Source organism: Choloepus didactylus, chromosome 10 (genome assembly GCF_015220235.1).
Source record: "Choloepus didactylus isolate mChoDid1 chromosome 10, mChoDid1.pri, whole genome shotgun sequence".
Classification (NCBI taxonomy): Eukaryota; Metazoa; Chordata; class Mammalia; order Pilosa; family Megalonychidae; genus Choloepus; species Choloepus didactylus.
In genome coordinates this window covers 117714379-117738319 of record NC_051316.1, presented here as the reverse complement: position 1 = coordinate 117738319, position 23941 = coordinate 117714379, and the positions used below count along the sequence as shown (strand labels likewise).

At 39.9% G+C, this 23941-nt stretch overlaps 1 protein-coding gene across 2 annotated transcripts in view; it reads left to right on the top strand.

The window, feature by feature from the left end:
- SLC44A1 (solute carrier family 44 member 1) overlaps nucleotides 1-23941 on the top strand; it is a 191811-nt gene that overhangs the window by 148928 nt on the left and 18942 nt on the right. Inside the window, exon 16 of one of the 2 annotated variants that reach the window (XM_037798697.1) lies at nucleotides 1516-1657. The exons of the other annotated variant lie outside the window; for it this stretch is intronic. Within the exon in view, the coding sequence (XP_037654625.1) occupies nucleotides 1516-1524 (9 nt within the window). The 3' untranslated portion in view covers nucleotides 1525-1657. Of the gene's footprint in view, nucleotides 1-1515; nucleotides 1658-23941 lie in introns of those variants that run through there. 2 annotated transcript variants of the gene reach the window in all.

Below are 23941 nucleotides of genomic sequence, written 5' to 3'. Positions count from 1 at the left end.
TATATGGAGGGAGATGAACAGAAAGTACACATTAGTGTGTCTCTTGATTTCCTACTGCTGTGTAACCCAGCATGAGAAGTATGCCTTTTCATTCCTGTTTTTTTTTTTTTTTTTCCCCTTCTTTCTGCCATTTCCATTCCATTTCATAGAATTTTTGTGTCAGGTCCTATCTTTTTCCACTATGAACTGTAAGATCACAACTAAGCCTTCCATGAATACCGTAGTTTGGCACCATTTACTTTACCATCACTTTGGGTTTTTCCTCATTACGGTGTCACTGCACTGTGTTCATGTGGGGAAACACGTTAGGTGCTTGAAATGCTCCACAGACACAGTTGTTGCTCTAGTGTTTGTGATTGCCCTTTTGATGCAGTGCAGACTTCTCAGATGGAGCATTGTGCTCTCAGAAGACTTTGTTTGTATATTAAGCAGTTAACTTTTGGAGCTATCAAATACTTCCAGGAGCTCTGAGTTGGATAAAATTCCACCAGGCTTCAGAGTGCGACAAGCCTACGTGAAAAGGAGCTTTGACATGTTTTTCTTGTGCAGAAACCTGAACTAGAAAAAAAGTGCTGATCTAATGCTAAGTTTTCTCTGTGTACTGACTCAGTTGCTAGAATTATAATGAAAACTGTATTTTAGTCTAACAAATGTATAGAATTTTTTATGTAATAAAATTTTATAGGAAAGAATGTCATTGTCTGCTGTGTTGTAACACTTTCCCTTGCCCAGGGTGGTGAGTGATAGAAAATGATCGTGGGCAACATCTTGGTTTCAAATCAGGCCAGAATGCTGCAAGAGTGCTCCAGAATTTCCCAGCTATTCCCTTCTAGGTTTCTCAGCATGTTCTAGTATCCTTGGAATGTGAAATGTTAAGTGTACTAAAACCAGGCTTTGTAACTAGAGTCTGAGTTGTCATGTAACTACCAAAGATTTTGTGTGTGTCTGTGTGTGTGTTTTTTTTAAACTGGTGATAAGCTACAGGATATTGTAGGGTAGAAAGGCCTCCATTAAGTAAGGTTCACCATGGAAAACACATGTTATGCCTAGTACAGTGTCCTGCATGTAAATTGAAGTCTGGATCTGTACCAAGTTAATGGGTTCATGAAACTGTGGTATCCCTTAATTTAGGCAATATTTATGCCCCATTAAAGTCGGAAAAAATCAAGCTTGTTTAAAACTAATCATTTTAAATGTATCAAGGATTGAAGATGGGAGGTTCTTAAATGGGAGACCTTTTGCAATACAAATTCACCTCTTAATTTGGTAAGTTTGGAGTTTTTCTTGAGAGAGTGCTCTACAGTGTTGCCTTCATTAGCAAATGTGTCCAACGCCCAAGTTCTAGCCCTGGTGGTTTATCTCTACCATCCCACCAAAAGGAGTAGTTATAGAACACGTGTGAAGAGTCTGAAACACTAGAGGTGCTTGAGATACTGAAGAATATTAACCTGTCTGGACTGTTTATTCTTCTTTTGCATGACTCTAATGCAGGTGTCCACAATTTCTGTTACGTAGACCACCTAGTGATTAAAGAACCCGTGGAAAGCCTCATATCTCCTCAGGTACCTGGAAGCCGTTTCTTTCTGCTTGGAAAGTATACCCTGTATTCAGTTGCAAATTTTAGAAGACAAAGATCTTGAGGGTTCTTTCAGGAGAAACACTACTTTTGCACCCCAAGTTCATGTGTAAGTAATGATGAACTTGAGCATCTTCAAATAATTCACATAACTCAGAGGTCTTAGAGATGTTGAAAGACTCAGAAAGAAGCCAGTTTCCTGGGAGACTCTGGCCTTGTATCAGGCACTGTGGAACTTGATCAAGTGCTGTGGGACTAACCCTCAAGATCATGCCTTTTCACATAATTTTCTTAGCCATGGTGAATAGCAGGGAAGTAATCAATACTTTATTTGTTTAATTTGATATTGTGCCTCATTTACTACCTGAATCCTGAGAAAGCTAGCTTTAGAAGTTGCACCTGCATTAAATTTAGCATCCCAGAAAAAGCAAAGCAACTTATTAGACCATTTCATGGACTTATAAACAATTTCAATAGAAGTCTTAAAATAGCTAGCTCCCTGGCCAAGTCTGTCAGACTAGACAGAACAGGACAGTAAGGAACTGCTTTCAAGGCAAAACAAAGGGGCTCTCAGTTAATCTCACATCCTGTCCTATAACCTCAGAGTGTCAAAAGACAGAGAAGAGAGAAATGACTTGACATGAACAAGGGGTCCTCAATAAAATCAATAACAAATTTCTCATTAGAAACCACAGAGGCCAGAAGGCAGTGAGATTCACATATAAAGTGCTGAAAGGAAACAACTGTCAACCAAGAATTCTATATCCAGCAAAACTATCCTTCAAAAAATAAAGGACAGTTATGACATGTCCAGATAAACAAAAGCTGAGAGAGTTCATCATCAGTGGAGCGGCCCTACAAGAAATGCTAAAGGAAGTCCTTTGGACTAAAAGGATATTAGACAGTATCCTAGAGCCATCTGAAGAAATAGAATGATAAAGGTATCTATACAGGTAAACATAAAAGTCAATAATATTTTATTTTTGCTTCCTAACTTCTTGTTTTTTCCTATATGACTTAAAAGACAAATGCATAAAACAATGTGTACAAATCTATGATAATGGCCGCACAATGTTTAAAGATTGTTAACCATTAATCAAATTATATTGTTTGTTTACAAATGTTAATTGTAATCCTGAGAGTAACTGCTTAAAGAAAATAACTAAAAATGATGCAAAAAATGAAATGAGAAGGGAATGAAAATTGTATGCTAAACAAACAAACCCAGAAGAAGACAGCAGTTGAGTTGAGGAACAAAAATATAGAGAGCAGACAAACAGTAAAATGGCAGAAGTTAGGCCTTCCTTCCTTTTCAGCAATTGCTTTAAATGTAAATGGATTAAAATTTCCAATTAAAAGGCAGCAATTGGCAGAATGGATTTTTTTTTTTTTTTAAATCATGATCCAAACTATATGGTATCTTCAAGAGACTCACTTTACATCCAAAGACATAAATAGGTTGAAAGTGAAAGAATGGGAAAAAATAGTCCTTGCAAATAGTAACCAAAGGAGAGCTGGGGTGGCTATACTAGTATCAGACAAAATTCACTTTAAGTCAAAAAGTGTTTTGAGAGATAAAAAATGGCATTATATATTGATAAAATTCATCAGGAAGATATAACCATTGTAAATATATACACACTTAAAGCCCCAAAATATGTGATACATATTCTGTCCCTTACCCCCATTTTTAAATAATGGATAGAACAACCATACAGATCAGTAAGGAAATAGAGGACTTGAACAACAATCTAAACAATCAAGACCTAACAGATACAAACAGAACCCTTCATCCAATAGCAGAATACACATTCTTCCCAAAACAGACACTTGGGACTGTCTCCAGGATAGACCATATGACAGACCACAAAACAAATCTCAATAAATTTAAAGAAATTTACATCATAAAAAGTATCTTCTTGAGTATAATGGAATGAAACTATAAATCAGTAACAAAAGAAAAATGGAAAATTCACAAATACATGGAAATTAAACAACACACTCTTAACCAAGGAATCAAAAAGAATCACAAGTGAAATTAGAAAATACTTTCACATGAATGAAAATGAAAACACAGCAAAATTTACAGGATGCAGGGAAAGCAGTGCTCAGAGGGAAATTTATAACTTTAAATACCTACATTAAAAATGAGAAAAAATCTCAAATCAATAACCTAACTTTACACCTAAAGGAGCTAGAAAAAAGAGCAAACTCAAAGCAAAGCTAATATAAGTAAGGAAATAATAAAAATTAGAATGGAGATAAACAAAATAGAGACCAGAGAAACAACAGAGAATCAATGAAATGAAACCTTGGTTCTTAGAAAAAAATCAACAAAATTGACAAACCTTTAAGAAAGACTAAAATTACTAAAATCAGAAATGAGAGCGAGGATGTTACTACTCACCTTATGGAAATAAAAGTATTATTAGGGGGTGCTATGAACAATTGTATGCCAACAAATTAGGTAACCTAGAAAAAATGGAAACACACAAACTACCAAAACTGACTCAAGAAGGAAGAAAATTTGAACAGACCTGTAACAAGTAAAGGGATTGAACTGGTAATCAAAAACCTTCTAACAAGGAAAAATGCAGGACAAGATAGTTTCACTGGTGAATTCCACCAAACATTAACACCAATCCTTCTCAAACTCTTCCAAAAAATAAAAGAGGAGGAAACACTTCCTAACTCATTCTATTGATGGCAGTCTTATCCTGATTACTAAAGCCAGACAAAGATACCACAAAAAAAGAACAGTGTGAACCAATATCACTTATGAAGACAGTTGCAAAAATCCTCAACAAAATTCTTGTAAGCTAAATCCAGCACCATATTAAAAAGGATTATACAGCATGACCAGGTCAAATTTATCCCAGGAATGCAAGGGTGGTTCAACATGAAAATCAATCAATGAAATGTACCACATTAATAGAATAAGGGGAAGAAAACCCACCTGATCATCTCAAATGATGCAGAAAAATCATTTGACAATATCAAGCACCCTTTAATGGTAAAACACTCAACAAACTAGAAATAGAAAAGAACTTCCTCAACCTGTGTGCCAGTTTGGATGTATTTTGTCCCCCAAAACGTCATTATCTTTGATGTAATCTTGTGTGGGCAGACTTATTAGTGTTGATTAGACTGTAATTCTTTGTTTCCATGGAGATGCGACCCACCCAACTTTAGGTGATAACTCTGATTTCCTTGGAGGCGTGGCCCTGCCCATTCAGCATGGGCCTTGATTAGTTTACTAGAGCACTGTATAAGCTCGGACAGAAGGAGCGAGCTTGCTACAGCCAAGAGGGACACTTGGAAGAATGCCCAGGAGCTGACAGAGGAGCTGCAGTTTACAGAGACATTTTGGAAGTGGCCTTTGAAAGCAGACTTTTGCTCTGGAGAAGCTAACAGAGGACACATGCCCCAAGAGCAACTGAGAGTGACATTTTGGAGAGAAGGTGCAGCCTAGAGAGGAACGTCCTGGGAGAAAGCCATTTTGAAACCTGAACTCTGGAGCAGACGCCTTCCCAGCTAACAGAGGTTTTCCAGACACAAATGGCCATCCTACAGTAAAGGTACCTGATTGTTAATGTGTTACCTTGGACACTTTATGGCCTTAAGACTGTTACTGTAACCAAATAAACCCCCTTTTATAAAAACCAATCCATTTCTGGTATTTTGCAGAAAGGCAGCATTAGCAAACCGGAACAGATTTTGGCACCAGAGAAGTGGGGTGCTGCTGAGTTTGCAAATATCAAACATTTTGGAACGGCTTTTTAAATGGATAAGGGGAAGATTCTGAAGAATTGAGGAGCTTGATAGAAAAGGCCTAAACTGCTTTGAAGAGACTGTTGGTAGAAATATGTACTCTAAAGAGACTTCTGATGAGGCCTTAAACAGAAATGTTGGAAGTGTCATTGCAAACTGCAGGGAAGACGATCCTTGTTTTAAAGGGGCAGAGAATTTGGCAAAATTGAGTCCTGGTGTCAGATGGAAGGAATAATTTGAGAGAGATGAGCTGGGATACTTGGCTGATGAAATTATGAAACTAAAAGTTGAAGACACAGCATGGCTTCTCCTTGCAGCTTACAGTAAAATGCGACAGGACAGAGATAAGCTGAGAAATGAACTCCTGGGTACAAAGAAACTAGAAACTGATAGCTTGGAAAATTCTTGGCTTCCAAAAAGTGAGATCCTATAAGCTACAGCCCAACGTGAAGATTTAACCAAACATGGAACCCAACTGCCATTTCAGTACAAGCCAGGATTAGAGAGAGAGTTATCCAGAAAAGATTCATGGAAACTCCTGTTGTCTAATGGTTTCGACCCCTGTGTACTTCATGCCAAGCCAACAAGATTTTTGCGAGATCTGTTTTTCCATGGCCGGTCTGGACTGGAGGGGACAGAGGAACAAATTGAAGGAAAAATGTCTTCAAAGACAGAACCATGGAGATTGAGGTCTGGAGTCAAGAAGTCTCAGGCAGGTAGAATGGAGCAGCCCACACATGTGGAAAGGGTGAGTTTGCCCTGGAGGTCGAGGGCAGGCCTTCCATCTCGATGCTCAGGCAGAATGTTGCCACCCCAGGCCTCAGAGAGGGTGGAGCACATTCCCTGGGGATTGGGGAGAGCCTGGCTGCCACCCACTGTTCAGAGAGGGTAGAGCCTTTGCCCCGGAGAGGCAGAGTCCAGGTGGCACCCCAATGTTTGAGGAGGATGGGGCTGAGAAGAAGGTGGTCTCCCCAGTGTGTGGATATGTTGAAGCACTCACTCCAGCATTTGGAGACAAAAGGGCTGCGAAGGCCCTTGGAAAGGGTTGGACTCCTGCTCTCTCAAGCCCCAAGTATACAGCATCATTCTGTGAATGACTCTCAGACTTTGAAATCTAATGGAGTATGCCCTGCAGGTTTTAGGAACTGTTTTGGTCCTGTTTAACCCTGTTTTCATTTCAGTTTCTTCTTATGGCATGGGAATGTTTATCCTATGACTGTCCCTCCTTTGTATATTGGCAGTACATAACTTGTTCTAAGTTTCACAGGTCCACAGCTAGAGGGGAATTATGCCTTAGGACAGACCATGTCTGTAACTGATTCTGATGAGATCTTGTACTTATCTATTGATACTGAAATGATTTAAGTTTTTGTGATATTGCAATGAGATGAATGTATTTGTACATGGAAAGATCATGACATTTTGGGTTCCAGGGGGTGGAATGTTCCAATTTGAATGTATTTTGTCCCCCAAAACACCATTATCTTTGATGCAATCTTGTGTGGATAGACATATCAGTGTTGATTAATTCTTTGAGTGTTTCCATGGAGATGTGACCCACGCAGATGATAACTCTGATTAGATAATTTCCATGGAGGCATGGCCCTGCCCATTCAGCATGGGCCTTGATTAGTTTACTGGAGCACTATATAAGCTCAGACAGGAGAGAGCTTTCTACAGCCAAGAATGCACAGGAGCTGAGAGAGGACCAGCAGTTTTCAGAGACATTTTGGAGACAGCCTTTGAAAGCGGACTTTTGCTCCGGAGAAGCTAACAGGACAACCACCCCAAGAGCGACTGAGAGTGACATTTTGGAGAGAAGCTGCAGCCTAGAGAGGAACTTCCTGGGAGAAAGCCATTTTGAAACCTAAACTCTGGAGCAGACACCAGCCATGTGCCTTCCCACTTAACAGAAGTTTTCCAGACACTAATGGCCATCCTCCAGTGAAGGTACCCAATTGTTAATGCATTACCTTGGACACTTTATGGCCTTAAGACTGTAACTGTGTAACCAAATAAACCCCCTTTTATGGAAGCCAAACATTTCTGGTATTTTGCAAAAAGGCATCATTAGCAAACCAGAGCAACCTGGTAAAGGGATCTATGAAAAACCCACAGTAACATCGTTCTCAGTGATCAAGGATTCAAATCCTTCCTCCTAACATCAGGAACAAGACAAGGATTCCCACCATTGTCACTTCCCTTCAATATTGAACTGGAAGTTCTAGCCAGAGCAAATATACAATAAGAGAAATAAAAGTAATCTAGACTGGAAAGCAAGAAGTAAAACTACCTCTAGTCACAGATGACATGATTTTATCTATAGAAAATCCTAAGGAATATACAGAAACACTATTAGAACTAAAACAAAAAATTTACAGGATACAAGATCAACATATAAAAATTGTTGTATTTCTATATGCTAGCAAGGAACAATCTCAAAAATGAGATTAAGAAAACAATTCCATTGCAATGGCATAAAAAACAAAAGACTCAATAAATTTAACCAAGGAGATGAAAAATTTGTATAGTGAAAACTACAAAATATTGCTGAAAGAAATTAAAGAAGACCTGAGTATATGGAAAGACACCTCATGTTCATGGATTGGAAAACTTAATATAGTTAAAAAGGCAATACTTCTTGTATTAGGTTGAATTATGTACCCCAGTTTAGACATGTTCTTAATCTGAGTCCCTGTGAGTATGCCCTCAATGAAAATAGGATCTCTTGAAGATGTTATTATTAGTTAAGTTGTGGCCCCCAACTGAATAGGGTTGGCCTTAATCTGGATAACTAGAGGGCTTTATAAGTAGAAGAAATTCAGACGTAGAGAGAGCCATCAGGAGGAGCTGGAAGCCAGAAGTCAATGGAACCAGGAAGAGAAAGGAGAGAACATCATTATGTGACATGAGTTGGAGATACAAGCCAAGGATCTCTGGCAGCCAGGACCAGCATGTTACAGACTTGGAGAGAAAGTATTGCTTTGCAGATCCCTTGATTTTGGACTTCTCCCAGCCTCAAAACCATGAGCCAATTAATTCCCATTGTTGAAGAAAACCCCTTGTATGGTATTTGTCATAACATCCTGGTAAATAGAAATACTCCTCAAAGCAATCTACAGATTTAATGTAATCCTTACTATAATCCCAATGCTCTTTATTGCAGAAATGAAAAATTTGATCCTAAAATTCATTTAGAATTGCAAGGGGCCCCCAAATAACCAAAACAATCTTGAAAAAGATAGAAAAAAATTGGGGGACTCAAGCGTCCTGATTTCAAAATATGCTATAAAGCCACAATAACCAAAACAGTATGGCACTGGTATAAGGATAGACATAGACTAATGGAATAGTTGAGAGTCCAGAAATACACCCATACACCTAATGCCAATTGATTCTCAATAAGGGTACCCAGACCATTCAATGGGGGAAAGAATAGTTGCTGAGAAAAGGTGCAAAAGAATGAAATTGGATCCCTACCTCATACAACATACAAAAATTAACTCCAAAAGGATCAAACTCCAAAGACCTAAATATAAGAGCGATAAGAACTTCCTCAACTTGATAATGGGGATCTATGAAAAACCCATCAAAGACCTAAATATAAGAATAGAACTGTGAAACTCTTAGAAGAAAACATGGGAGTAAATCTTCATGACCTTGGATTTGGCAGTGGATTTGTAGATATGACACCAAGAGCACAAGCATTAAAAGAAAAAAATAGGTAAATTGGACTTTATGAAAATTAAAAACTTTTGTGCATCAGTGGACATTATCAAGAAAGTGAAAAGACAACCTACAGAATGGAAGAAAAAATTTGTAAATCATATCTCTAATACAGGTTTAACATCAAAAATATATAAAGGACTCCTACAACTCAATAACTACAAAACAAACAACCCGATTTTTAAAATGGAGAAAGAATTTAAACAGACATTTCTCCAAAGAATATGTTCAAAAGGCCAACAAGCACATGAAATGATGTTCAAAGTCATTAGTCATTAGGAAAATACAAATCAAAACCACAATGAGATACCACTTCTCACCCACTAGGATGACTTTAATCATAAAAAACAAAAATAAAAAACAGAAAACGACAAATATTGGTGAGGGTGTGGAGAAATCGGAACCCTCAGGCATTGCTGGTAAGAAGGTAAAATGGTACAGCTGCTGTAGAAATCAGCATGGTAGTTCCTCAAAAATTTAAACATATATTCACTATATGACCAGCAATTCCACTGTTAGGTATTTATCCCAAAGATTTGCAAACAAGAACTCAAACTTGTATGCCCATGTTCATAGAAGCATTATTCACAATAGCCAAAAGATAGAGGCAACCCAAGTGTCCATAAACAGATGAATGGATAAACAAGTTGTGGTATATCCATACAATGAGATATTATTTGGCCATAAAAAGGAAAGAAATTCTGATTCATGCCACAATATGGTTGAACCTGAAAGCATTATATTAGGTGCAATAAACCATATACAAAAGGACAAATATTGTATGGTTACACTTTTTTGAAATATCTAGAAAAGGTGAATTCACAGAGAAAGTAGATTAGAGATTACCAAGAACAGAGGACAGGGGGAGGGAGTTAATCCTTAATACATACAGAGTTTCTGCTTGGGGTGATTTTAAAATTTTGTAATAGATAGTGGTGATGGTTGAAAAACATTGTGAATGTAATCAATACTATAGAATTGTACACTTAAAAATGGTTAAAATAGCAAATTTTATGTTACATGTATTTTACCATAATTTAAAAAAATATGCTAAGTGAAAGAAGACACACACCAAAGTATATAATTCTACTTACATGAAATATCCAGAATAGGTAAATCCATAGAGACAGAAAGCATATTAGTAATTGCCAGGGGCTGGGAGGGAGGGGGGCCTGGGGAGTGACTGCATAATGGATACAGGGTTTCCTTTTGGGGTGATGAAAAAACTTTGGAACTAGGTAATGGTGATAGTTGCACAACATTGTGAACATACTAAATGCCACTGGATTTTACATTTTAAATTGGTTAATTCTTTTCACCTCAATAAAAAAAAAGGAAATAGCCAAGTAAGTATAATAAAATTACAGTAATCAAACCAGTGTGATAATAGATTGATGGAAGAGTGATACCCCAAAACAGGTCCTGTTAGCTATAAGAATTTAATAAAAGCTAAAGATATACCTCAAATGAATAAAGAAGGAAAGAATTAGTTTAATAAATGGTGTTTAGGACAATTGGCTTTCAGTTTGGAAACAAATCTAAGTCAAATCCAAATGGATTAAGGAACTTTTTTAAACAGTTCTATTCATACACCATACAATCAATCTAAAGCGTACAATCAGTGGCTCTCAGTATCATCACATTGTTGTGCTTTCATCACCACAATCAATATGAGAACATTTTCATTGTTCCAAAAAGAAACACCGCGTGCCTCATTTGCGTTAGTTGTATTTTTCCCACTGTTTCAATTTGCTAAAGCTGACGAAATACAATATGCCAGAATGGGTTGGCTTTTAACAACAGGAATTTATTAGGCCATGAAAATGTCCAAATTAAGGCCATCGACAGGATGATATCTGGATTCGGAAGACACGCTGCTGGCATCCTCAGCTCCTGCAAGCTGGGGCTCCTCTGTGCAAAGCACATGGCAACGTCTGCTGGTCCTTCTCTCCCAGGTTTCACTGCCTTCAGCTTCTGGCTTCAGTGGCTTCCTCTCTCAACATCTCTGGGGCTTTTTCTGTGAGCTTCATTTCATCTCTTTGTGTTTTATCCTCCTATAAAGGATTACAGTGAGAGGATTAAAACCCACCCTAGAGCAGGCCTCAACTGAAATAGCCTAATCAAAAGGTCCCATCTAAATAGTTCTGCACCCACAGGAATGGGTTAAAAGAACATGATCCTTTCTAGGGTACCTACAAGCCTTCAAAACTACCACACCACCCTATTATCACCTTGTAATAGTCACGAACATTTGTTCTAGTTCATGGAGAAACATCCTCATATTTGTGCTATTAACCATGTCATCACCCATAACAGAGTTCACTGTGTTATACAGTCTCATGTTTCATCCTCTAATTTTCCTTCTAGTGATATACATGACCCTAAACTTCCCCTTTAAACCACAATCACATCCATAATTCAGCTCTGTTAATTACACTCATAATAATGTGCTACCATCACCTCTATCCATTTCCAAACATTTACAATAAACATTACTAAAAATTGTGTGCAAATTAAGCATCAGTTCCCCATTCTCTACCCTCATTCTATCTCCTGGTAACCTATAATCTAGATTTTAACTCCATGAGTTTGTTTATTATAATTAGTTCACATTAGTTAAGACCATACAACATTTTTCCTTTCTTATTTCACTCAACATAATGTCCTCAAGGTTCATCCATGTTGTCACTTGCATCAGGACTTCATTCCTTCTTACTGCTGAATAATATTCCATCGTGTGTATGGACCACATTTTATCTGTTTGTTGGTTGATGGACATTTGGGTTGTTTCCATCTTGTGGCAATTGTGAATAATGCTACTATGAACATCAGTGTGCAAATGTTTGTTCATGTCCCTGCTTTCAGTTCTTCTGAGGAAATAAATATCCACTAGTGGGACTGCCAGGTCATATGATAATTCTATGTTTACCTTCCTGAGGAACCACCAAACTTTCTTCCACAGTGGCTGCACCATTCTACATTGCCACCAGCAGTGCATAAGTGTTTAAGGAATTTTTTTTTTTTAATCAAGCAAGGGAAAGTTGAGGGGGAGAAGTGCAGAGGACTTGATAAGCTAAGAAGGATCAGGAAAAATAATAGAAACAATAGGCTGGTGGGATTTGGTGAGATCTACCTCTCACATTTCATGCAAAATGTGATGAATGAGGCCTGTGGGAAACTGAGTCTTCCGTGTTGCCTGAGGCATATCTAGGGTGGTGGCTTAGAACGTTAAGCCTCAGGCCTGCATGGAACACCGTGCAGGCCTGCCCTGTAAAGATAAGTGTCTTGTGACTATGATGACAACGTTTACCATTGTCCTAAACCTAGATTGTTCCTTCTGATATGCAACAGGATGTAAACATAGGTATCTGGTGGGCTCTCCCGAGCCTGAGGACATTTAGCATATACTCCCTGATCTTCTGAAATAAATAACTGGAGCAAAGGTGCATTATTGTCCACTTAGCACGAGATGCAGTGGGCCCCCTGCTCCCTTAATTCTTAACTTTGTGTCTGTGTCTCATTCCTGCGCCGCCCTGTCAGCAACAGAGGCCCATTTCAGATGTATCCATTAGGCATGTTAAGTGTGTCCACTTTCATTCAACAAGCATTTCCTAAAAACTTTGGATCCCACACAGAGTTACGTTCTAAAATATTCAGTCTCTGGTCTCAAGCAACTCAGTCTGATGAGGAAGGCAGATAGCAGGGAGGGTTATGAGGCTAGGTAGAGGGTGCTATGGGAGCACCCAGGATGCTGGTCAACTTGAGTTGACTCTTGAAGGATGAGTGGAAACTAGCCGGATGAAGGGGGCATCATTCTGCCTAGAGGGAGTGGCATGAGCAGACCAGAACAAAGAATATGTGGATGTAGGGCAAATGTGACCCTGGAAAGGATACAGCTGTTTTGCATGTGTGTTCAGCCCTCCGATGGGAGCTGAGGGGAGCCATGGGGAGCCGGGTTCTGAGCAGGGGAGCATTCCAGCTGGATGGGAGGCTGGAGACAGGAAGAAACCTGAATCAGGAGTACTGGGAAGGAGGAGGAGTCAAGGTGGGAAACCCAACAGGTGTGGCCACTGGTTAGACTTCCAAGGGGAAGGAAGAAGGAACTGTGGAGATCTCCTGGGATGGGGTACACCATCTCATGTAAAGATGGGGGTTTGGGCCTGGTGGGCCAATTCATCCTGGCTCTGAATCTCTAATTTTTGAACACTGGGATGTTTGCTTTTGATGCACAAGGCTGGCTGAGGCAAAAATCTGTAATGATTGAGAAGGGGTCAATTAGAGAAGAGTGTGATGCCTGGAAAATCTTTCTCTGTGCCAACAAGAATGTTTCACTCCCAAAGGAATGAAATCGACCTTATTTCTGGTTTAGTTAAGAGTCTGCAATCTTGGCAGTGGCTAGTGTGGCTTAGGCAGCTGCCCTCGTGGTGACTCAGTGGCTCCAACTCTGCCTTGCCATGTTGTCACTGTACCCATCTGGGTGTTTCTATGCTAACAAGAAATAAATGCAATGTATTTTTAGGACCTATGCATGTACATATTCATGCCCTACCTTTTATCAAAAGGGAATATCTATAATAAATATTAAAATAATAGAAATGCAAGGATGTAAATAAACAAATATGCTAGACTCTAGGACTGTGTGGTTACAGTAAGTTGAGGCATTAAATGACTTGAGCTTCCCAGCAACCTGAAAAGAAAGGAAAATGCCAAGATTTACAGAACTTTTACTCTTTGGTGGAGGAAGGTGTGTCTGCTCTTCAGGTTACTGCAAAAACGATCTTTGTGTGGCTCTTGAGTTGGGGTTTGTAGGTGCTGAGCTGGTGAGGTCCCAGGATGTAACTTCCTGAGGCTTTAACTGAATACAAAACCATGTTCTTACCGCCGCAACTCAGCGACTCTAACCTTTGTTACTTCACACTGTCTCCCAGTCTGTCTCTATTAGGATTTACAAGACACGTTCTTAAGTGTAAAGAAAAATGGAAAGATAGTTGTTCATTTCAAAGACATTTACTGAGTCCTGTATTAGCTAAGGTTACAGAAATGATACATCTCTGCCCTCCAAAAAAATTTCACAGTCTGTTTGGGAAAGGAAAGGGGTAAACAGACAATTTTAATATAGTGTGCAAGCTGTTCTAACATAGTTAATTCCCAAGTGATATGGAGGGACAGGGAGAGAGGGATGTGCTAAGGTAAAGAAACCTCGAGGGACAGGGAGCTAGGGAGACTGTTCCAGGCAAGGGGAACAGAATGTGCACAGGAATGATGAAATGTGCCTCCATGAATCTGTACCAAAGAATGGGTGTGGGGACAGTTGGGGTGAAATTAGAGAAGTTTCTGGGTATCAGATCCTGAGGTGCATGCTAAGGAGGATGTGTTGGTGGGTTGATGCTGGGTCAGGAAAACCAGTTAGGAGGCTGCTGCAACAGGCCAAGTGAGAGAGCCTGGCCTGAGACACAGCACCAAGCCTGGAGAGAAGGGGATGCATCTCAGAGCTAATGAAGAGGGAGAATCATCTGAACCAGGTGATTGGTTTTAAGGAACTAAGGGAAAGATGGGAGTCAAACATGATTCTCTAGGTCCTGGTTTGCATGCAAAACTGTACTGGAGGGTGTATTAGTCAGGGTTCTCTAGGGAAACAGAACTAACAGGAGAGATCTGTAAATATGATATTTATAGAAGTGTTTCATGCACCTGTGGAGTTATACAACTTCAAATTCTGTAGGGCAGGATGCATGGGCCCAAATTCTGTAGGACAGGCTGTGGGCCAGCAACTCTGATGAAGGTCTTCGATAAACTCTCCAGGACAGGTTGGCTGGCTGAAGAAGAACTGATGGTTCTCTCTCTTCTCCGTAAGTCTTCAACTGATTGGGTTAAACACTTCTGATTGAATTATCTCATTGTGAAAGACATGCCCCTTGTTGATGTAATCAGCCACAGATGCAGTCAATTGATTGATGATTTAATAAACCAACCTTCTGATTTATTACGAGTCACAGATGTCCTTGCAGTAACAGTTAGGCCAGTGCTTGCTTGACCAGACAACTGGGCACCATCACTGGCCAAGTTGACACATGAACCTAACCATCACGGAAGATAAGTCACTTTTCACCTGGAAAGAACCACATTATGTCCAAAGCCCTGTATACTTTCATAAAGAGATGAGGGGATGTAACAGAAAGAGCACTGGATTAGGAGTTAGAACATTGGATTCATGCCCAGCTCCTCCAATCCAATTATAGGCTATTTGGTCTCTCCTTGCCTCAGTTTCCTTATCTAAAATTGGCATTAGTGTTTTACTTGCTCGTTCTGTGCAGGTATTAAAGTACAAAAGGATCCTCTCGATTGGGACAGAACTCATGTATGAAAGTGCTAATAGGGCACACAAATGGCTGCACAACCCATCTCCCAGTCACTCTCAAGCAGCCCACCAGAAACTATGTAGAATCCCAGGAGGAAGAAGGGAAACCACAGCCTTGAATAAGAACTTCAACTGCAAATGTAGGAATGATGATGATTAAGATTATTGCAATGGATTATTGTGGTGATTAAATGAGGCAGTAGATAAGAACATGCTTTGAAAGCAGTTAAGAGTTATCTCCTTGTTTTCGTGACTAAGGAAGTCAACACAGGAGAGAGCAAGGGCCTTGGAGCTAGATAGATGTGGGTTTCAATCTGCCTCTGCTGCTTGTTGTCTAAGCCGGGTGGCATGGGAAAGCCACACAACTTTTCTGAGGAATGATGATGTCTCATAGGGATTTTGTGAGGCCTGGTGATCACTTGTTCATTCACTCATTCATTACCTAGCAGGTATTTACTCCGTGTTAGAAGTTAACCCAACAAGCTATAGTCTACACTCTAGTTTTACACATGAAAGCAAATGGCACCAGTGGCTATTATTTTTCAACTTTTTATTTTGAAATAAGTTTAGACTTTCAGAAAACTTGCAAAAGCACTACAAAGAATTCTTATATACACCTTGGCTAGATTCCCAAATGTTAATATTTTACTACATTTGCTTTTAATTTTCTACTTCTCTGAATCTGTGTATGTAAATGTATACACAATGTCTGTGTTGCATCTTCTTCATGAGGACAACCAGCTGTTGTTCTGGTCAGCAATGGGTTCAACTAAAATACCCACCTTCCCAAGCTTCCTTGAAGCTTGAGGTGGCCACCTGGCACAGTTCTGGCCAGTCAATGTAAGCTGAAGTCTGATGAGGACTTCCAAGAAAGTTCTGCCTTCCTCATGTGGGTACTGCCACAATGCTCCTGCTTTTCTCTTTCTTCAGCCTGCCTGGAGTGCAGATGCAATGCCTGGAGGCGCAACAGTTCTCTTGCAAGCATGACAAAAATACATGCTTAGTTGCTCTTTTTCACTTTAATTATTATTGTGGTTATTTGTGTGTGTGTGGTAATGAGGGTGTCGGGGATTAATTTTGGTGATGAATGTACAACTATGTAATGGTACTGTGAACAACTGAATGTACGATTTGTTTTGTATGACTGCGTGGTATGTGAATGTATCTCAATAAAATGAATATTAAAAAAAAATACATGCAAAAGGTGCTAGCGCAGAAAGATAGGAGGAGGCTGGTTCCTGGAGACATCCTTGCACCGTTCCTCCCAAACTGGACTCACTGTCTTCTGGACTTGTTACATGAGAAGAAGAAACCCTTTCCTTATTTAGGTCTCCATAACAGATTTCTATTAAATGCAGCTGAGATAGATGTCTCACCCAGGCACCATGGTAGGTACTCAGTGGAAAAGGCTTCCTTGTGGAACCACTGGCTTTTCCTGTTTTTCAGACAGGGTGTGAGAAAGAGCTTCCTAAAAATGGTACTAGTTCCAAGAGGGAATGAGCTCCAGAGGTGGAAGTGAACCAAATGACCCTGGAAGAATGCATGCAGAAATGGATTGGCACTTTTGCAGCTGGGATGTTATAAAGCAATATTGATTACAAAGTGAAGGCCTGAATTCAATAACCTTCGTCCATTCTAGTACAGTTTTTTTTTCTAAAGGTCAGACAGAAAAATAGGTGCACAGTAAGTTTTGGTTGAACAGATGGTTTTTGTTTTTTTCTTTTCTTTTCTTTTCTTTTCTTTTCTATAATCTACATTAGAATGCACAATTTTCATGACAGTTTATAAGAATGCATTCTCTCACAATCCCCCTGGCAACCATAACACAGCAATTTTAAGTGTGTAATGGAATTTTAGTTTGTGTCTGTTTGTAATGGTATAATCTATCCCACTTTTTTACTACCAACATTTTAATTTATCTTGGATTTATGAAGTTAACATGACTGTAAAACATTCTCAGCAGCATTTTGATTTTTAGATGCTAATGGATTCATTAATTTTGCCTGTGTTTTAAAGCCATAGTAATAAGATTCATTCCAACTAGATTATTAGAATGTTTATGCCCTAATAATAACCATTAGGGATTGAAATATTGGCAGAATTTCTGTCAGTCTATGAATGTTCTTTTTGGGAAAGGAACACTTTTTTCCTATTATGATAGAAGCCAGGTTCTTTAATGGAGTGGACATGAACCGGAAAGACTGAGTCTTTATCAGATTCCCTGATTGATCCTTTGCTGGGGTCTCCAGGCTGAGAGAGGAGGATGAGCTGCATGACTTTGTGAAGGTACCTGATAGTGGCACGTGTAGGCACTTAGTTGATGTTTGTTCAATGAATGAACAAATGAGTCCCTTTCCAGCCTGACCATCTCTGAGTCAAAGTTATGGCCAGACAGACTATGACGTGACATTATATAGTCTTCATGGTTGCAAATCAGTCTTTCTCAAAGTGTGGTCTTTGGACCAACTGCATCACAATGGTGTTTGGGGTTAGATGGGTGTGTTTAAAATGCAAATTATTCCCCAGGCTCCAGACCTACTGAATCAGAATCTGCATCCTTGGCTCAGGAATCTGCATTTTAAAACCCTCCCTCCTTTCCCCTGGTGATTCTGCTCTACAATAAACTTGAAAACCATGGGTGTATATACTGGCTGTCCTACCGAAGCTTCCCCTGAGGGATGGGACATTAAGGGCAGCGGGAGTTCCAGGTGAAATGGATTTGGGTGCCCTTCATTGAGAAGGAAGCAATAGCAAATGTGGTTGTCTCTGGCGACACCTGCTGGTTGAGAGTAATACTCAGCGAACTCCGCTCCTGGAATAACGGAGGCGTTTTTTCTTCTGGGGCCTTAATTTAGTGTTTGAGTTCTAAGAACAAAGTTTAGAACACCCAATATCCCAGGTATCTGTGGAATATAAGATTTGCGTCTTCTTTTCACTAAGTTATCAGGTAGTTTCAATATATATTTGCCGAATATTATTCTTCTGTTCTCTTACATGTTTCTTAGACCACATGATCTTCTTTTATGCTCATTGGAAACATGATGAACTTTTGGATTTCCTCTGGAAGGATTTACTGAATGCTTTGCTTGGGGGACTTATTCTTTGTGGTGGATTTAGGGAAACAGTGAGAAGCCCACTCTGAACTCTCATAGAAGACTCTGGAAAGATGAAAAAAGTTTCTGTGGCATATCTTAGAGCAATTGGTTCCTCTGCTCACTGAGCAGCTACTATGTGCTAGCTCTCCTCTCTGGGAAATCATAGTCCATAGATGGCCAGGGGACAGGTGCAATCAGTAAAGTGATGGAAGTGTGTGAATGTGGAGAAGCAGGGGGAGGGAGAGAGGGATGTAATTTATCCTGTCTGGAGGGAGTGGGATCAGGAAATAAGATGAGGTCCGAAAACGATTCATTCTTCCAAATCCTGGATAGACATCACTTGGTCAGACAGAGTAGGGGGAAGCCCCAGGAGAGAGCCTCGCATGTGCTCAAGCACAGAGGTGTGAAACAGCACTTAGTGTGTGTGTGCCTAGAGGGGGTAACCTCTAAATAATCTGCTATTGTGTGAGTCAGGAAATGATGAGAGAGGAGCCTCATCCAACTCCCAAGGCGGCTAGATTTCATGCTAGGGGCTCTGAGTAACCACTGAAGAGTTTAAATTTAAGATTTGCCTTTTATCGGATCATGCCATCAGACTATCAGTGCACAAAGGATAGCACCCCCTATTTATTTGATAGTCATCAAATTCAACTGCATCAAAATTCATAAGACTGTACGTATTAGTTGAGAATTTAATGCAGATTCAACACAAAAAGTCCCGGTCCATTTGGAAAGTCTCTTAATATTCCTGGTAATGTAACAGGGGGCTCTTTTTATATAGATATTTGGCAGGGCTGAATTTCTGTGCATTTTATTTCAGAGCCCAGAGTGTCTGCACTACCTCCTCTCTCTGTCCTAGTAGGGCCTCACACTCAGCATTTCCCATCTCACAGACCCCAGGAAAATTCCAGAGGAGTCCTTATTAAGGTCGAAAGCTAGGCACTGGTTCCTATTCAGAGCCTGAGGCATGAAATAAACCAATTCATTGTTTTGTGCATAATTTTGTACCCCTTTATAATAAAAAATGATCATGGATTTATATTTCCATTTATCCCGCTTTTCAAAACAGAATTGTTTGCCTTGTTGCCATATTACACCATCAAGGCCTTCCCTCATGAGAAAGATGGACAAACAGAATCCCTTCTTTTCTCCCACCTCCCCCATCTGGTTTTCAGCCATCCCATGCACATCTACACCCACGTGGCCTAGTCTAGTGAAAAGAGCATGGGATTTGGAATGTGATGGACTTGAATTTGAATCTTGCCCAACCCATTTGCTAGCTACATTACCTTAACAAATCCCTTAACTTCTCCTCTTTCCTTACCTGGCTGAGGAGATAATAATAGCTGCTCTAAAAGTTAAAGGTAAGGATTAAGTGAGAAAATGTGTTTAAAATAAAATATCAGAGCCCAGTGCCCAACACGTAGCAGGCCCTAAACAAATATTAGCACTCTTCCCTTCTTTTTCCATCCTTCTCTTGACACCAGTGAGCCAGAAAAAGACCAGGAACCATAAGGTCTTCAGACTGCACAGTGGTAAGTGGCCAACAGCTAATGCTGTTCTGTGCTGTTCCACGGGGTTTACTTCAGAAACAGGTTAACTAAATGAGAGCAGTTTTCTTAGCTTATGGATTTCCTGTCAAATCTTGTAGCCTCTTTCAGGTATGGCGTCTGACAGTTATTAACCAGCCACCCACCTCCCTATCCCCCTGCTGTTCTAAGAGAATTCCAGGCTTGTCAATATTTGCTTACCATTGGACATGGATCACGACCCTGATGTGGTCCCCAAGGCCAGAATTTCCTGTCCTATGGGCTGAGTGACCCTATCTGCCTAGATTAGCAGCTTGTGTCTGGCTGGCCCAGCCCTAAATCAGGAGAGGGTCCCTAAGCCACTCATGCCAAAGTGTGATGTTCTTGTTGGCAGACAGTATCTAATTCACTGTGTTTCTTGCTCATCAGCCAAGTCAACCACCTAAAGGCCATGACACTCCAAGATTTGGCCCAAAGTTAATCTTTGACTTGGAGGGACAACATTTTTGGGGACGGTCCCCTTTGCAAATATTGTATTCCATTGTACTCATCTTCTCATATCCTGGAAATGCAGGCACGTTGGCAGACTGAGACTGAACAAACCTTGGAAGTGAACATGACAATCAAAATAGAGACAGGTGAAAAAAGAGCGAAAAGCCACAAAAGGAACAGAATTGCAAACTGGAAAAAAAAAATTTAGGGTTAGCATAGACACCTGTGCAGTGCTGCTCTGTGGTGCTGCAGTACTTCCGAGTCATACGTAGAAGAATCGTACTTGATATAAATGCATGCCCAAGGGTGGCTGCAGGACAGAGCTGGTGACTGATATGATAGAGTGTGATGATCCTGAAACATGACATTGCTTTATTTGTACTGGAAGGATTTTAAAGTCTGTTCAAAATAAATTTTATTTTAGTGTTAAATAAGCTCAAAGGGTAGGAAAGGAAATTGTACCTTCATTACAGTTATGCAAAGGGCATATCTTTCAGGAAATATCCAAGTCAGGAGAAAAAGCCTTTGGACAGACCATATGTTTCAATCTGGGGTTTCAAAGGTTTGATCCATCCTGTATTCCAGGAAGCTTCTTGTTGACTCAGGAACTCCCAACTTCCAGGTATAGCCAACAGTTTATTAATGGAAATTTGCCTCATAATTCCTACCTTGTAACCAGTTCAGAAGAGCTCTTAGAAGGCAGCATGTTTCCATGCTGTCTGCTCTGATGGCTGGAGAACAGAATCTGCTCCTCGCTCTGTCTTCTGGAATGGTCCATGCCTGTGCTGTTAGATGCCCTTCAAACATTTGATCAGAGCTCTCCTTGTCTGCCTCCCCATCTGGGATCCCCTGATCTGAATGGACTGCACCCTGCTGGCCCCAGAACCCATCAAGGACTGACAGGAAGAGGAGAGAAACCAATGGTTTTGTTTTATTTCTTATTTTAGGCTCCCTGGGAAGAGGGGGGAAATTAAAGCACTCAATTAAATACAATTTAGGGTCATCTGCTACTTTTATTATTTATGAATGTTGGCCTCCTATTGGGTGTGGAAAATTAAAGTTCCCACAACATTCTTTGCTATTTGTCCTGGAGATAAGTGTGCATGGTGGGATATGATATGAGGGAGGGTTACAAAGTCTCCCTTCCTTTCCCTGAGCATCTCCCCCCCCACCTTTTTTTTTTATAATACATCTGTTTCTTTTCTTCCAAAGTAAGGACATGTATAACATGCCAGAAAGATGAAGCTGATTCTGAGTCATTGCCATGTTTATCTAAATAGGATGATCTAGATAGAACTGCTGTAGTGTTGCTTAAATATCCTTCTAAGTAAAGCACTGCGAGAGCCCATCCAGAAAGAAACAGATAGATGCATAACTTTGGTGATTTTGGTAACTAAAAAGTACTCAGCAAATGTTGAACAAATTAACAAAGAACTATCAAGCATTCCATAGGTTTAACCATATCATATTATTTTTAAAAAGCAGATCTAAAGCCTTATTTTTCATGACAATATAATACCTGGAAATGGTTCATCTGGATTTCAAATATATATTCTAATAAAATGCATTGATATTTTATGGCTTAGATGTGCTAGGATGTTGTACATTGCCTGCTGCCATTTGCTGACTCTACTAGGTGAAAGCTACTGCACTAAGGGCTATATGTCTTTATCTCTTAAATCCTTGCAAGGACTACGAGAGGTAGAACTGTGATTCGCAATATAAAGATGAGAGCACAATGACTCAGAGGCCAAAGTAGCTTACTAGAGGCCAGAGAGCTTCTAGTAAGTTAGTTAAGGTAAGTGTTGGAGGCACAGTCATTACCAGAGTCTGGATGACAGGGGATTCTGTTACAGCCCATGCTCAGGGCTCCACACAACTAGAAAAGAAAGCAATAAGACAAGCAATAATCAAGTCTTGCCTTAGGTTCTCTATAGTCCAAGAATCTCCTTTTAATTCCTTCGGCACATCAGTGCATTGTCATTATTTCCCAGCCATGCATAGGACTTAAGTCTTCCCAAAACTTTGGATCCCTAACTGCAGTACAAATGGCACCAAACATGTGTGAGTCTTTCTCTAGGTGACAGTCAAGAGGAGAGGAGCTATTGTTCGTAGGTTGAACTTTCCTTAACTGAGTTACAGTGATAAGGAAGTCCACCAACTTCGATTTTACCTCAAGATCAGAATCAAATCCAACAAAGTAGGTGCTCAAGACAAGTACTATGAAATCTGCTTTCAAATCAAGGGGGTGGGCGCTTGCCCTAGTGTTTCAGAAAGGGGCCCTCATGCTGGGGTACTCCTACCTGACATGAGGTCTCCTGCTCCATCAGCTCCTGCTAGGGCAGTGCTGCCTCGTGGGCTAGAGAAGGGAGGTAGCATTTGCTAAGGGAGTGCAATTTGCACAATATTTTAAAAACTCATAAAATGATACCCTCTAAATTATAGTTCCCTGGGGCAAAGTTGTGTTTTAGTGGGCTGCACAAAGTTAAACCTTATTTTTCTTTCAAACTCTCCGAGTGGCATCACCAACCTAAATGCAGAAGGAATTTTAACTTATTTGGCCTGGTATCCAGAGCAGTCTTTGTCAAGAAGTGCATGGGTAGGACTTCCAAGTCAACCAAGTTTAAAACTTCTAGAATCTTCCCTAGCTCATCCTTCTCCTTCATCATCTCCCAACCCCCAGTAAGGAACAAAGCTAGACATATTCTAGGCCCTGTGTGGGATAGCATAGGTACTTCACAAAGTTAAGTTATTGAATGAGCAAAGGAAAGGTGGGAGAGAGGAAGGAAGACACAGAATGTGAGTATTCAGAATCTACCCTGATGTTAGCAGTGTTAGGAAATAGTCACTTAGCTCTTCTGAAAATTATTTGGCAATATGTATTTTTTTGTAAGAGCATGGACATGTCCTTCAATCCAGAAATTCTGTATGTAGAAATGGAGGATATACTAAAGGATTTTGCTTCAAATCAGGGTATTGTTCTTATTTATAAAATATTGCAACCAATCAAAATGCCCAACAATAGGAGATTGGGTCAGTGATTTAGGGTATGTCTAAACCTGCCCTTCCCCTAGTCTTTCCCATATTAGTAAATAGAAACACTGTTAAACCAGTTGCTCAAGCTAGAAACATTCTTAAATTTCCCTCCTTCTCTCTCAAACTGTCATTCCAAGTCTTAACCATCTTCCTAAATATGAAGAGAGTCATATCATAGATGAATTAACTAAAGTAGACACTAGAAGCCATCAAGACTTAAAGTCAATGTATAATTGTGAAGAAGGTGTGAGTGCTTTTAAAGATTTACTCACCACTGATGCTAAAGGAAACACATTGTTCAAGTAGCCAGGGAAGTAGGTAGTGATGACTCCATCAACATCTTAGAAGATGAAGTTAA